We start from the raw sequence: 16,950 nt of genomic DNA, 5'->3' as shown, positions 1-16,950 counted from the left end.
TTCCAATTATTTATAATAAATACTAATAAGTGCGGTATCTATGTTGCATGGTAATGTTGGGAACAGGCAAAAGCATTTTGTCCTAAGTGCTGACATTTTGACTTCAGACTCCATTTTACCTGCAGTGTGAAACAAAGTTCAGGTTCCCAGTTTACGCACCTCCTCCCTAAACTATGGAAATAGTTGTTATGGACTTGTAGTTCTCTGGAAACAGTATGGCTGTTTCTAACAACAGAAGGATCAGAAGAATCTGATTGGTTGGACTGAAAGGCTTGCATTGTACGTTGGTTGACAATAATGAAACACTTAAGGAAAGACCCTGCTTTTTTAATTCTGATGGATGAAAATTGTAAGTGTAATTTGGCAACAAATGTTTGTGATTTTGTGCTTAAATACTTGCTTAAATTGACATTGGGTTTGAAGTTCAGCTCCCGAGTCTGTTCAGTTTTCTCCACTTGCCCCCTTCTTTTGTGCTGCCTGAATTAAATCTTGCTTTGTGGTACCTCTTGTGTTTCCTTGGGTTGATTTGGAGCCTTGGACCACAACAGTAATTTTATTTTTAGTTTTATTTTATTTTTTTTAATTTTTTTTTATTTTTAGTTTTTTGAATAGAGTTTATACTGTTTTTTTTTTCTTTTTTGAGACAAGGTTTCTTTGTGTAATAGCTCCGACTGTCCTGGAACTCACTTGGTAGATCAGGTTGGCCCTAAACTCACAGAGATCCACCTGCCTCTGCCTCCCGAGTACTGGGATTAAAGGCATGCGCCACCACTGCCTGGGTATATACTGTGTTTCAACAGTGGTTGCATCATTTTGCTTTCCCAACATTGTGTTAGGTGTTTATAACTCTTTGCATCTTTGACAAGAGTATTGTCTTTAGTTTTCAAAAATACAAATGCATTTATTTATTTTATATACTTGATATTTTGTCTTCATATGTGTATATATATGTGTGCCATGTGTGTGCTGTGCCTGAAGCAGTCAGAAGAGAGTGTTGGATCCCCTGGAACTGGAGTTAACAGAAGGTTGAATCATCAAGTGGGTGCTAGGAACTGAACTAGGGTCCTCTGAAGAGCAGCCAATAATTTTAACTGCCAATTTATCTTTCCAGTACTATCTTTTGTTTTGTTTATTAATTAATTAATTATTATTATTATTAGTTTAGTATCTTTGTTTTTGATAGTAGTTATCTTAACATGGTATTGTGGTTTTTATTTACAAAATCCTTAATGATTTACAGCACTGAGCATCTTCTTGTATACCTGTTGACTATTTGTATGTCTTCTGAGAGAAATGTTCATTCATGTTCTTAGGTCATTTTTAGATCAAATAGCTAGTTTTAAAGATGTTCAGTATTGAGTTGTATGAATTCTATACATGTTTTTGAGATTAACCTTTTTCTGATGTGTAATGATTAAACATAATATCTTATTTTGTGCCATTTTTCACTCTTTTCTTTCCTTTGTTATGCACAAACCTTTTAGCTTGATGTTGCCTTCCTTACCTAATTTTGCTCTGTGGCTCATGTATTTGGCATCATCCCTTGATTCAATTGCCCAGACCAATATCTGGAGTATTTCCTTTTATGTTTCTTGTAGGCATTTTATAATTTGGATCTAATGTTTAAGTCTTAAATCTATTTTAAGAATTTTTTAAAAAATTATTTTACCTATGTGCATGTTTGTGTGTGTGTGGACATGTATTTCTGTACACATATATGTAGAGGTGCCCACAGATACTAGAAGAAAACCAGGATCCCTTTCAACTAAAGGGAGCTAAAGGCTGTTGTAAGTCACTGAACATGGGTGCTGGGAACTGAACTGTGGTCCTCTTGAAGAACTAGTGCTCTTAACCTTTGAGGCATCTTTCCAGCTCTCAGTCTTTAATCCATTTTGAATTAATTCCCCCCACCAAGCATGTGTGTGTGAACATGTGTGCAGGCATATGAGCATGTGTATGCGTGGAGAGGCCAGAAGTCAACGATCATTCCTCTGGAGTCTTTCATCTCTATTTTTGAGATTAAAGTCTCTTATTGGGATCTGAGACTAACAATTAGCTAGGCTGGTTTGCCAGAGAGCCCTAGGGGTCTTCCTGTCTTTGTTGTCCAAGTGATGGGATCCCAAAGGCACAACACTTTGCCAGGTATTGGTACTGGAAATCTAATTCAGATCCTGCATTTTACTAACTGAAATATATCACCAGCTCCAAGTTGCTCTTTAAAAAATTAGTATCCACTGTGGACAGTACTAGGTATCATAACGACATTTTATATAAGTATATAATATACTTTGACCATGGTCCTCTCTCATACTCCCTACCCTCCTCTTCCTCGTGTTAATTTTCTTTTCATTCTTTTCTGGGGTTGCTGAGACAGGGTTTGACCCAGGTTAGTTTTGAACTCTCTTTGTAACAGAGGATGAGCTTGCTCTCCTGAATCTCTTGTCTCCACCTCTCAAGAACTAGGATTATAGGCATGAACCATATAGTTATGTAGTGCTGGGGATCAAGCTTCCTCTTTGTCAGACAGGGATTCTTCCAACTAAGTTACATTCCTAAATCATGAGTTGATTTTGTGTTATGGTATAAAATAAAATACAGAATCTGTCACAATATGTTTAAAGAACTGTCAGATAGAAGTGACCTCTAGAGAGGAGAAACAAGAGGACCCACGGAAGGATGTGAGTCATAGATAGACTTTAGCCTGAGATGAAGTTTAACAACCTGAGTTGTCTTGTAAGGGATGGTCCATCTTACAAGGTAGTGATGACTCCTACGGAGAGCCAGAGCGGATCCTGATGACTGTCCAGAAGACAAACTCTTTTTGATTTATACTATGTGTATGAGTGTTTGGCCTGTATGCATGTATGTGTACCACATGTGTTCAGTGCCTGAGGAGGTCAGAAGAGGGCATCATCTTTCCTAGAACCGGAGTTAGGGATGGCAATGAACAACCATGTGGGTGCTGGGAACTGAACACAGGTCCTCTGCAAGAACAACAGGTGTTCTTATCCGCTGAGCCATCTGTCAATCTCCAAGAAGAAGAAGGAGGAGAAGGAGGAGAAGGAGCAGGAGCAGGAGCAGGAGCAGGAGCAGGAGACAACGATGATGACGACAGAGTTATTCTCAAAAATTGTAAGATTCAGTGATGCTCGCTTTCATCACTCCCATTATTTTCACTTATTACATTAAGCAACTTTCCCCTTTTCGCACTTTTTCACTGTTGAAAATCTCCTTAAAAGTCCTGAGTCCTGTTGGGAGTTTTCGTTTTCATTAACAAAAACAACAAAATATGAAAGAAAAGTTCTCCTACATGTTGCTACTATTATTATTAATTATTTTCTCGTTCAGTACCTGGTTGTACAATAAGCAAACTGGAGCCCACAGAGATGGGGAAGCTTGTCTGCATTTACAGACAAGTAATTCGGGCAAAGCAAGCCCGAATTATACGAACATCACACATAGAGAGTTTAGCCTTTAGATGTGTAGATACTGTGTTCTCATCTTAGATTTAACTTTTTTTTTTAGCTACTTATAATTTTTTTCCTCTGAAAAATTAGCATGATATATATGAGTTAATCCATACAAAGCATCTGGTATGTAATAGCTGCCCTACAAATGTTGTTTTGCCTCTCTTCATTCATGTCCAGGGCATAATATTGTTTTATGTGATATAGCTTTATTTTCAGAATGACAGAAGCATAAATTTTCTCTGGAAGTCAAATGAGACTTTGCATATCAGACCATGTGTCTCCAAGTGCTGAGGACATTTCTGAATTATGCATGTCATTCCACCATTATTCTATTATTATAATCAGTTGTTTTATTTGTCTCGTGGCAGGATTTTCCTATGTAGCTTAGTCGGATTCCAACTTGCAATCCTTCTGCTTCTGCCTCCCGAGTACCAGAATCACAGATTGCACCATGTATGTCTGGAGCCTTCATAATTAGTAAAAGAATTCCATTTCATTTTCAGAAGTGCCTTGATTAAAATAAATCACAAGTTCACCCTCCCTAGAACTTTCTCAAGGCCTTCTTTAGAGCGTCTTTCAGTTCCTTGTTCCTCATACTGTAGACCAAAGGGTTTAAAATGGGCGTGATAAAAGTGTAGACCACAGACACCATTCGGCCCATCTCAGGAGAGTAACTGGAACTGGGAGACAAATATATAAAACTGGTGCAGCCATACTGCAGGAGGACCACTATGATGTGGGAAGAGCAGGTAGAGAAGGCTCGATGTCGCCCTTCAGCAGACCGGATCTGTAAAATGGTTGTGATGATGAAGACATAGGAGACGGAGATCAGAGATAGGGGGATGCTTAGGACGATGAAGCTGATGATATACAGGGCAGTCCTGTGAACATGTGTGTCTGCACAAGCCAGGCGCATGACTGCAGGCATGTCACAGTAGAAGTGGTAGATCTCATTGTTATGGCAGAATGGGAGATTGAAGATTAAAATAGTTAGTGTCATTGACAGAAGGAATCCCAGGACCAGGGACCCCACCACCATCTCCACACACAAGGACCAGCTCATAATAAGTGTGTATCTCAGAGGGTAGCAGATTGCGACAAACCGGTCGTACGCCATGACTGCAAGCAGGACATTGTCAGCTCCACCCAAGAAGACAAAGAAAAACATCTGAGTGCCACAACCAGTAATGGAAACAGGAGTTTTGCCCATAGAGAGAAGGTTTGCCAAGGCCAGAGGTGCAATGGCTGATGTGTAGAAGATTTCCAGAACTGCCAAGTTAGCTAGGAAAAAGTACATGGGTGTGTGGAGCGAGTGGTTAGTATGGACAACCACAGCGATTGTGGCGTTTCCACTGAGGCTGATCAGGTACATCACTAAAAAGGCCACAAAAATCACCATCTGCACCCCAGGGTCAGGGGAGAATGGACGGAAGAAGAATTGGATATTAACTGTTTTATTTATTGTTTCCATGGGGGAGTGTACAAGGCCTACCTCAAAGAAAAACGGCAGGCGTCTCAAGGTATTTCTCGCTGAGTTTGATGCCCTGCTTCAACCTCCATTCGTTGCTAGAGCACCTTCCGAGCTACCTCAGCAACATGCCTAGTTTATTCCACAGAAGTCCATGGAACAGATGACCTGTACATTTGCCATCTCCTCGTCTCTCTTTTCTTTCTGTCCAGTAACAAAGACTGAGGAATCCTCAGTGCTGGGATCTTTGATGACATCTGAGTGCAGTGTGGACCACCATTCCTGTTGTAGAGGAGTTCCCCAAATATGTGCTGAACAAATCAATGAATAAGACCGATTTAAAGTTCAAAGCTGCAAAACAGAGAAACAAAATATAGATTCTATGAAACTTAGAATAAAAATTGTTATGACTGTATAGGTAAATGTGTGTCATCATTTAGAGAGAATTATGCTGCTGGTATTTTATGATACTGTATCATAAACTCTTGTGTATTTCAAAGCCTAGAGGCTTTATTGTTTCATTTTCTTTTTGCTCTTGTTGAGAAAGGGTGTTCTGTAGCCCAGGCTGACCTCAAACTCACTGCGGAGCTGATCACTTGTGCTGTATTTAGGATTTGAAACACCTGCTTCCTGGTTGTCAAGATTCTGGTTCAAAGATCAGAACAGTATCTTGAAATTAATGCAAATCTATACACAATGAACTACTCGGTTCACTGGGACTCTAGAGATGAGAGGTCTCAGTGGTGCCTTCTGTCATGTTCTCTTAAGCCTTCTTAGGCTCAGGAAGTCCCATTTTAGGCATAAATGTACCTAATTTTAAAGCACTTGTATTTCAGTGACTCCATATCTTTCATTTCTTCATAAAGCATAGAGAAAAGGAGAAGAAAATCATTGAAAAATGCTGCATAGCCCAGGGCACTTCACTAAACCAAACAGAGCCCCAAGCATTATAATGGTGGCACGTCACCCATCGTAATTTTTATGTAAGTGCTTCACATTCATCATTTCCCCTCCTCCCTGGTGATGAGGAAAACAGTGAGTTAGGTCACATATGGAAGCAGAATTAACTTTAGTATATATGAAGAGCTTTTGTCATTGCAACCAAGAGGCTAAGTAGATGCAGCCTTTGCAACATGATCCAGAATGTTCTGACATAGCTTTCTAACCATATGATGGCAAATTACTGAGTCAAACCTTGGGCTTCGTGAAAGCATACAGCTCTAAACAGTGCTGCTCCCATCTTCACATCTGCCTTGGGGTGACACTGACCACGCATCCTTCCTGACTTGGAATGTTTTATGCTCTAGGATCTAAATGGGACAAAGGTCTGTTCCTGGAAAACTAAAGTTATAGGACATTTTAATAATCATTTTTAATTAGAAATATTGGGAGCAATAATTTTATATCGAAACAAACATTGGTTTGTTCGTTTGGGAGAATAAAAGCCATTATCAAGATTTCAAGTAAATGTTTTCTTTTCCCCTTTGTGACTAATCTCTAAATTCTTAAGAGTGTAAACTATCTTGTTGCTGATTAGGGGACAGGAATGCAAATTAATTTGATGTGTTGATTTAGAGCATTGATTGACTATCTCCTAGCACAAGACAAAATTCCCCAAAGTTTCCAAGTTCGGAATCTACACTGGTAATAGCTCCCCTCTTACCATTTTTAAAGAAAACAACTAAAATAGCAGGCCATTTCTTCTGAGACAGGTACAACTCAGAAAAACTCTCAAGAAGCCTCTCCTTAACAAAAAGATGATAGTTTATTGTTTCCTCTTGAGATTGTTCACCAGCGTGAACCAAGAAGAAGAGCTTACAAGTTTGTTACCCTTGGCTGTTTTACCCCTGTACTAGTTGGCGAGTGGCTTTAGAAACAGATTCCTGTAGAGTGAGAATTCTTTGGCTACCTAGTCTCTTTCTTTGAGGAGGAGAGTGTTCGATTTGTCCAAGATTGATAATGGATCAGTTTAAAAATTAGTCATGGGAGGGGAGCAGAGAAAAATGTAGAGCTCAATAAAAATCAATTAAAAAAAGTGAAAAAAATTAGTCACAAGATGCTAAAGGGGTCTCAAAGATGATGGAATGACAACACCATGTACTAATACCTTTGCATAATCCTGCCTTGTTAGTTTCCATAACTTCTGTTATGTAGACAGCATTTAATCACAGGGAGGAAAGGGTATATTGAAAGAAACTTTATTTTGTTAAAAACTTCAAAGAAAATCTTGGTGGCTTTAGGTAAAATAAAATTGCCTACTTGAATATTAATGAAATTCCAGTTATATGTGTATAATACATGTATATGCTCCTATACATTATATAAATTTAGGAGTGGCTGAAAGCAGGCTTTGATGGGATTGCATGGGATGTGTTAGAATCCCATCCTTCTCACTTAACTAGTTTTGTATCTTGTAAGTCAGTTCACCTTATTTCCTCAGATTAGCATCTCACTGCTTCACTAGAAGATTATTGTTAGTTGCAGATGAAACAACATCTATGAAAAATAATCCAAAATGTCTATTAGATGCTCCCCAAAGTGGGTAGATTCATGGATTCATTCATTGTCTGTCCTGGGGTTGAAAATAATTTCTGAGTGGAAAGAATATGTGGCAACCTATCTTATATTTTCTGGAAGAAGTTTTATGGCTCATTTGATTTTATTTCTAGTTTTCTACATCACAGTTTACTGTTAAGAAGACACTAGCTTATGTAAAAGTGTGTGTTGGGTGTGATGGTGGTGGTGTTGTATGGGCACATATGTGCACTCTGCCTTCCCACACGACAGAGTTTCCCTCCAAACCTAGAGACCACTACTTGAGTTCTGCTAAAAGTCTCTAAGTCCCAGTGATCTTGTCTCTGTCCCAACACAGTGTGATCAGGCCCAGTTTTTCACATGGATGCTAAGGATTCTAACTCAGATCCAAGGCCATTTCCCTAGCATCATCTTAAAATATTTTGACTTTAAGCTCATCTGCATGACTGGACTGACCTAAATTTAGAGGTTAGCAAAATCCTGGATTTAGCCAAGGAGGGGAATAAAGCATTAGTTTTGGGATTCTGACAGTGAGATGAGCAGAGATGGAGGAACAGCATCATAACCATCATAGCCAGGGCAAAAGCTCCGATGCGCTACAGCACGTGGTAGCTTCTGGAGATTCAGGTAAGAGCTGCTGGTGTCTAGTTCATAGCATGTGAGGACAGGAGTTTAAGAAAATGTAGACAGAACAAAATTGGACTCCTCTGCTATTAATTAGCTTCTTCAATTATTCTTTTGTTTTATAATGTATTATCTTGTTGGCAAAGGATCAAAGCAATTTTGATTCAGTGAAAATACCTTTATCCTGCTGGCCTTAGTTTTTATTAAACAAAAATACTGGATTCCTCTCAAAAACAGCAGCAGTAACAGCAGCAGCAGCAACACTACAGGTTTCAATGTTAGATGCATTCAAACAAAAACTATTATATCCTCATAAGAAATATTTTTTTGATACAAAATCTAGTTATGACACCTTGACTAGCCTGAAATTGTTGAGTAGGCTGAAATGCTGGTATTAAAGTTGTGGGTCACTGCCACCAGGCTTAAACTGTGACATTCCTAAATAACAGTTATGTATGATTTGCTGAGGGTTTTGTTTGTTTGTTTTTTGTCAGTAGCATCTAGAATGGAAGGAGAGTCAAGGCTGGACCCTTTACTGATCTCATGCTCCTGAAGTTCAACAATGGCAGTATCCAAGCATTTGATGTGTTTGACTTATGTCTACAAGTGAACTATGAAGTCATCACATAAAACATGTGACTTTGTTGTTCATGTATGTTTAATTTTGAAATTATTATTATTATATTATGTGTATGGGTGTTTTGCTTGTTTGTATGCATGTGAACTTTGTGAATACCCATATGAGGGCAAAAGAAGAAATCAGATTCCCTGGAACTGGAGTTACAGATGATAGAAACCGTGTGGGTTGGGTGCTGGGAACTGAACCTGGGTCCTCTGGAAAAGCAGCCAATGCTCTTAATTGCGGAACCATCTCTTCAGCCCCTCATAGTTTTTGAATAAATAAACTGAGGTTTAAAAGTTTAACTAACTTGCCCAGTTAGTAAATGACAGGGCATTAACGCTTAGATCAACTTGGAATTAAGTCTGTCATCGTAAATCATAGGGCACTGAACACATACTAGGTGCAGAGTATGTGACAGCTGTCCTAGAGAGGGAAAGGCCTTTAATTCTGTTTTCTGACCTTTTTTTTTTTAACTGATAAAGTATGCCACTATAAAGTGTTGCACCACAAGCATCCCATCAGAGAATTATGTTGAGTTTCAGGCTAGAGAGTTGGCTCAATACTTAAGAGTATGCGTGGCACCCATATGACAGCTCACAGTCATTGAGTCAACTCTCTAGCCTGAAAATCAGCATAATTTGTGATGTCCTAGTAAATTTAATGTGCTTTACTGACTTGGTTCCTCTGTGGGCACCAAGAAGGTACACAGTGCACATACTACATGCAGGCAAAGCACCCACACACATAAAAATAAATTTTTAGAAATCAAGCTGGTTTCTTTCCCAATCTTCCTCTTTCACCACTTACTTATTTAATATTTATTTTCATGAATAATTTTGGGAAATCTCTCTTCTCTCCCCCCATGCCATGTGTGTGTGTTTTGGGGAGGAAGTAGTGTTTCCAGGGAAATTCACCCCCCCCCCCAGCTCACAGAGAAAGAAGGGAGGAGGATGGAATGGAAGGAGGGAGAAAGGGGCTTTGGGGATCAGGCTCTCACTGGGTATTTCTGTCTGGCATGGAACTTGATACATAGACCAAACTGGCCTCAGACTCACAGAGTTCAGCCTGCTTGTGCCTCCTGAGTGATAGAATCAAAGGCGCCCATCAAAGGTGTGCACTCAACACCTAAGTTTACTTTAACAAATATTATTGAGTCTTTATCTTATCTTTTTCTTTTTTGAGACTTTATCTTATACAAGGTTTGGCTCTAGTTTCTGGGGAAGGAAGAGTTGAAAACAAGAAAGCTCAACATTGACTGCCAAAGAGAGTAAAGTCACACCAGGCAAATCCAGCTGGGGCAGCTGTAGAAGGACAATGTGCTACGGTTGCAGTGATGTCTTTTAGCAAAATGTGCGCTGTCACAGTTACTTTTAATGCATAAAGAGGACTCATGTGAACAAAACATCTGATTATTTATTCTCTAACACAATTTAATATTTTCTATTTTCTACTACTATGAAATTAAAATTGTAGCTATTTTTAAATAGCAGAGAACTCCTTGAACATATTCGTGTCTCTGTCTCAAGGCTGATTTAGTGCCGAGCATATATTATCTGACGTAGGATGGGTGACCTCTTCGGGAACAGATGTTTCTCTCTGCCTGGCATCAGTTGACAAGCACTAGCTCCACAGTTATTGAGTTCCTGAAAGGCTCCCGGCATCAAATGCTGCTTCTGAGTAGGAACTACACAAGGGCCTGCTTTGCGGAGCTCCACACTCCACCTCCCCCTGGCCAATGACTGCCCAAGCCTTGGCCTGATGACAGGCACAGGAGTTTTTTTAATATAAAGTCTGAGATAAGGGATGTGATTCTTACCTTTTGATGAACTTCTTTGGACTTCTTTCTATATATTGTGAATTTACAAGAATCCTTGGCAAAACTCTGAGAATTCAAGGTCTGTGTCTCAAGGCTTTTGTGTCCTTGCAAAATCTCCAGGCTGCAGTGTTGACCTCTTCTAGATCACTGGTGTTGCTGATTGACAGCATGATGGTAAATTGTTTGAAAACAGACATGGTTCCTCCCTCATTAGCTCTTCTAGGTGTACATTCCATCCTATCCTTTTCTTTGTTCACAGTTACAAATGATTCTTTACTTACGACATCTTTGTAGCTTCGGACTTAACCTTAGAATTGCACCAGTTTTCAGATTTGAAAATATTATCAACCAGGAATCATAACTTGGCTAACAAGCCATTGTTAGTCCCCTGAGGTGACTGAGGTCAGCTTGGGAAGCATAAATTAGCAAGATGAAAAATCATCATACCCGAGAGTTAGGTTACATCAGGGCTATTCCACCGGTACAATTTCCCTAAGGACTGTGTTTTAGTTAACTTGTTCATGTTTTCAGTGATGAGGTCAGTTGGGGCCAACATAAATTACTGTTTCTACATAGCTTACCTGAAAAATCATTAGCTTATTTGCTTATTGTTTTAAAGGTTTAAATTGAATACACAAATTTTCAAAACAGGGTTTGAGCCAATATAAAAAAGTTGTTAAAAGACCGGCCAGGTCTGATGTTGGGGAAATGCTGGCTCAGCTGATAAAGTGTTTGGGTCTTGATTCCCAGCACCCAGGTAAAAAGTTGAGATAAAACACTTGTAATCCCGGCACTGAAGGCAGAGGCAGGAGAATCTCTGTTGCTGACCAGCCAGTCTAGCTAAATTGGAAACTTTAACATTGTCTTAGAAAATAAGGCAGTCACAGAGAAAGACAACGGATGTCAACCTCTGGGAAACACACACAGACACTCTCTCTCTCTCTCTCTCTCTCTCTCTCTCTCTCTCTCTCACACACACACACACGCACACATGCATACACATACCAAAATGTCTGGATTCCGATGTTTTTTAATTAAAAATTTGGCTCAACTACCCACGAGTTGCATGGTTTTGAGTAAGTGACTTATCTTTTTAAATCCTCAGTTTCCTAATTTGCAAATTAGAAGCAATACTACTCCTTTTCCCTCAAGGGCTAGTTCTGGAGATAGACTAAGATAACACATGTACAATGCTAATCACAAGACATAGCACACCATTAGCTCTATTACAATTGCTATGCTCTTCAGAGCTAACACTGCAACATTTCTATGGTGCAGAGAATGTTGAGAATCGCTTATGTAATCTAATCCCATTTCCAATATGGCTAGTCATCTACACAATTCTGGGCAGAAATTAAGTAACCCAGTCATCCACTAATGGGAAATGAAATAAGAGGACAGGGAAGGAAGACTTAAAAAATATTTCTAGAGAATTATCGTCAGATACAGAACAGAATCTTGAGGAAAACTTGATGATAACCATGAGATCTGACATACAACTTAACTTCCTCAGAGTATTACACAAAGGCGTGAGGTACCACACTGTGATCCATGTCTTCCAACAGTTTCACAACATTCCAAGGGCATCATTGTAAAAGTTAAAAATAAAATTAGATTGCTCACATTGTCTTTGAAATAGCTACTTAGCTGTGCTCTCTCAGGGAAAAGTCAGGAGAGGAAATCAGGGTGACTGTTTTTCATCCATGAAGCCACATGTGTAACGTACCAGTTACACAGAGTGCTTATGAGTGCAGTGAGGTCATACTGATACTGGAAGAAAATGCCTGGGATGGAGGGGGGTGTACAGGGACAGAGAGTTAGATTGGCACAGGATCAAAAGAAAACAAATAGAGTCCATATGGAAACCTCTAGTTGTGTTTTTTAGTGTATACTCTGCTCATGTGTTCAAGTGCTGAATTCATGACAGAAACATGTCACTCTACTGTCCTTCACAAAGTTTCCTGCCTGACAATGTAGAACATCTGCTTTGAAGACTTCAAGAAAACATAAGAAACAATTTATAACTTTGTTAGAGAAATATTTCAATGGATTCATTTACCCAGAAAAAAACACTCAAGGGCTCAATGTCTGGTTTGTCCCTTTGATAATAACTCCAGAATATGACAAAGTTTTGAAGTCAGATATCTATACATATATATATCTGTACACACACACACACACACACACACACACACACACACGGTGTGTATATATATATATATATATATATATATATATATATATATATATGTACAAACACATGCTAAGATGGTTCCCGATTTACAATGGCTCAAATTATGATTTTTCAACTTAAGATAGCACAAAAAAGCTAAATACAAATTGAACTGAAATTTGAAATTTTAAGGTTCATCTCTTCTCAAGCAAGCAGTTTATAGCATGATAGTCTTGTGCTGCGAAATAGCATCAAGAAGTCACAGATGCCAGCCAGCTCCGTCATTTCAGAGGAAAGTAACTGATTCTGTAATCTGTAAGGTGTGGGAATTGCTACCCCGAGTTATATTTCCCTGCCCCCATTTGAGGTGCTTATCTGCAAAGAATCTTAACTTCCCTCTGCTCCTGGAGTTGGATGAGGAAGTTTGAGTGCACATGATTATTCCTTGATCCCTGCTGGGGTCAGGTGACAGTCCCTACTGGGGGACAGATGAAGATGGAGTGCAAGTGATCAGTCCTTGACCCCTACTGGAGTCAGATGAAAGTTCCTCCTTGGGTCAGGTGACAGTCCCTTTGCAGCCCCCTCCCCATTTGGTGCCATGGTATAAAAGCTAGCCCCAGCAGAACAATAAAAGAGCTGTTGTTTCACCTCAACCTCGTGCTCTGTGGATTTCATTCAACCTGGACACCCTCCGCCGAGACTCGTGGTTCCAGACCGTGCTGGCGCGGTAATTGGAGGTTCCCACCAAGATCGGAAAGGTGAGGAAAGTGGACCGGGTCATCCTGCAGCCGGCCAGGATGCATTGGGGATTAAGATATAATTAAGAAATAAGAGATACTTGAGATAATTAAGAGATAATTAAGAAATGGGGAATACCCCGGGTAAATCAGAGTTAAAGAGGTTGTTGAAAGGAACAGCTGTAAAAACTAAGACTTTGGATGATTTTCTTAAAACTACAGAAACGTGGAGTCCCTGGTTCATCACCAGTGGAGCCCTCAATATTTCTTAGTGGGAACAGGTTCGCGGGGATCTTCAAAAAACTTTGAGAAAGAAGGGGCCTGAAGTCCTGCCAATTGCCACGTTCTCCCTTTGGAGACTGATCAGGGATGCTTTGCTTACATAGAAAGTCTGGGTTAAGCAGGGCTTGGAAGCTACAAAAGAGGTGTTATCTGAGATTCAAGGTAATGAGGCAAAGGCTTCTCTTTGTTCTGATATGGCCTCTGATAAGGAGGCCAAACTGCTCGTGGATAAGGTAGAGGAGCGAAAGATTAAAAGGAAAAAGCCTCCAGACAGGGAGGGGCAAATGAGTCATGGGACAGTTTCCTCTCAGAATTTAGGGGCTCGTCCCAAGCTCACAATTTTCACCTACTGGCGTTTTTGGCAAGGGGGACCCATTTATTGGTTACATTTACCCGCTTCCCCTAAGAAGGTAGTGACCCCATATTATGAAATGGTGTTACAGCTTCTATGGAAGGCATATGATTTTAGTTTACAAGTTTTTGGCAGGATCCCAAATAAATTTCTAATCTCTTATCAAAAAGAGGAAATAACACGGCTACAGAGGGTTCAAGATGGATGGACCTTGTTCATCGCAAAAACTGGAGCCAATTTTGACAACCATTATCGTGATTCTCGTTTAAGTTCATTTTTTAAGAATCATCCCGTTATCTTTCCAAGAATTATTAACACTTCTCCCCTTAAGGGAGTGTGTTCAGTGTTTACTGATGGTTCTTCCAAGGGCTATGCAGTGGTGGTCTCTGGTTCAATTAAAGAAAAGCAGCCCCTAGGTCCGATTTCTGCCCAAGCTGCAGAACTCACAGCCTGCCTTATGGCCTTTTCGCTTTTCAAGGATCAACCTTTCAATTTGTATACTGATAGTATATATGTGGCAGGGATTGTTGGGCCATTGGAAACCTCGCCATATATATTACCTACCTCTCAGATTTTCCACCTTTTGGTTCAGTTGCATAAGTCTTATATGCCAAAGAGTGTTTCCTGCCTTTGTTGGCCACATTTGGGCCCATACTGATCTGCCAGGGCCCTTGGCAGAGGGAAATAAGCTTGCAGATTCCCTCACCCGCCCAATGGCATTGTTCCTTTCTGAGGAACAACGAGCCCATCATCTTCATGAAAAGTATCATTTAAATGCCTCTTCTCTAAAGTTTCACTCTGGCTGTACTCTAGCCACAGCTACTCAAATCACATCCCAATGTCCAGCTTGTGCTCCATTTCATAATGCCCCCAATGAAGGTGTCAATCCTCGAGGCCTCCGTCCTAACCACCTTTGGCAGATGGACATTACCCATTTGTCTCAAGCTGGCAGACTTAAATTTTTACATGTCTCTGTAGACACTTATTCCAAGGTAATTTATGCCTCCCTACATTCAGGAGAAAAGATTAAGGATGTTATTGCTCATTGTCTACAGGCTTTTGCCTGTATGGGCATTCCAGATTTTCTTAAAACAGACAATGAACCAGTTTATACCAGCCAAAGGTTTGCAAAATTTTGCCAAGAACATCAAATTACACATACCTTTGGAATTCCACATAATCCCACAGGACAGGCCATAGTGGAGTGCATGCATGCTACCCTTAAACAATTTTTTTTTGTAAAATAAAGAAGGGGGAGTATATCACCTCCCCAAATACCCAGTTATCTACAATTTTATACATTTTAAATTTTTTAACAGTAGATAAAAACAAGGTCTATCAGCAATGGAGAGACATTGGCAGAAACCTTCCCAATCTCTGGGTTGGGTTAGATGGAAGGATAGTATCACGGGACAGTGGCAGTCACCCACACCCATGTTGGCTAGGGTGAGGGGGGCCATTTGCGTCTTCCCTCCAGGAACCAAAAAACCCATCTGGGTGCCTGAGCAGAATGTTCGGCCAGTGGAGCCAGGCCCTGCTGGTCCTGACAATATGGATTCAAGTGAAGAACATCGAGGGAGCCCTGAGATGGGCACTGGTGAGGTATCCACCCATACTGATGCCAGTAAGTAAAGTAAGCTCTGTTTTTCCATCCTTTTATTCCACCAATTATACATTGGGGGTTCCTGCAGCAAATATAGCATTAGATCTTCATTGGGTAATTTAACGTTTGATATATCTCACGCCTCAGATTCCGAAAGATTGGCAATATTTCAGAGATGCCTAGTATCTCTCTTTCTGGACCATGTGTGGTCCTTAGTAATTATTCTCTGGGAGACTTTTCCTCTGATTCTTCTGGGCATCCTTGTTTTGGATTGAGAGATATCTTTTACCCAATAAATTTTAAAAGAAATGTTTCTGGACTTTCAACTCCTCCGAGACCAGCTCCCTTATGTTAGAAGACGCCACAATCCTTCAGATTGTACTTACCATTATCTTGGGGAAATTGTGCTCCCAAGGAACCATGGAAATTGGAGGGAGATAAATATTTATGGTTTGGTCACCGACCTACCTCTAAAAACTCCTTGAGAGGGGCCTTTGATTATTCCTATAGAAATCCAAATATGGCAGGAGTTTCACCTACGTTCGCGGGCATGTTTCTCTGTGGCCCTCGTGCATGTACAGATATAAGGCCTTTAGCTCTTCAAAGGGGCTTGGCTTTCAATGCTACAGCCAGATGGAACACATCAGACATCTTTGAAACATCCCTCCAGATTAACTATGCGGTGGGAATGAATTTCTCTATTGTCAGTCTGGCTTGTGTTCTGCCTCCCTTTATGTTTGTCTCCTTTAATGGGTCGGTCGGGGAGGATGGTGTCCTTAATTGTTCTTCCAGCTCTTGCTTTTTGAGCAACTGCTGGTCCCCGACGGATGAGTCCATGCTGATGGTGAGAATTCTTGCTCTGGTTCCCCTGGTGGTAGAAGACCCACATGATGGACGAGAGCTTATCTTGTATCGAGAGAGAAGAGACTTTGAAATCACCACCGCAGTCATCGCAGCCATCGCCATATCAGCCACTGCTGCCACCGTTGCGGGAATCACTGTGTTCCAGAATGCAGCTACTGCAGAGTTAACACTCTTGCTGCCCGTGTTACCAAGGCCTTAGAGACTCAAAATACCATGGACTCAGATATTCAATTGGGGATGTTAAATTTAAATCAGCAAACAGCCTTATTGCAGGAACAGATTAATGTGCTGTGGATGGTGCAACAAGCTTCTTGTTCTCATTTCTATCATTCTGCCTGTGTGACCCTTATGGAAGTGAAAAATATGTCCTTTGAGGTGCAACGCCTTAATGCTTACCTTAGAGG

General features: G+C 40.3%; 1 protein-coding gene across 1 annotated transcript; it reads right to left on the bottom strand.

Annotated features, from left to right (window-relative positions):
* Positions 1–4,011: 4,011 nt before the first annotated feature.
* LOC148121396 (olfactory receptor 10V1-like) lies at positions 4,012–4,941 on the bottom strand. The gene has a single exon (XM_087907610.1). The coding sequence runs from the start codon at positions 4,939–4,941 to the stop codon at positions 4,012–4,014; it is 930 nt and encodes a 309-aa protein (XP_087763736.1).
* Positions 4,942–16,950: the final 12,009 nt, after the last annotated feature.

This window comes from Myodes glareolus, chromosome 7, assembly GCF_982192425.1.
Source record: "Myodes glareolus chromosome 7, mMyoGla1.1, whole genome shotgun sequence".
NCBI classification, from domain to species: Eukaryota; Metazoa; Chordata; class Mammalia; order Rodentia; family Cricetidae; genus Myodes; species Myodes glareolus.
This window is presented reverse-complemented; position numbering and strand designations above follow the sequence as displayed.

What these genes read in the sequence shown, in the direction of transcription:
- LOC148121396 (XM_087907610.1), bottom strand. Translation starts at nt 4,941, where the DNA reads ATGGAAACAATAAATAAAACAGTTAATATCCAATTCTTCTTCCGTCCA.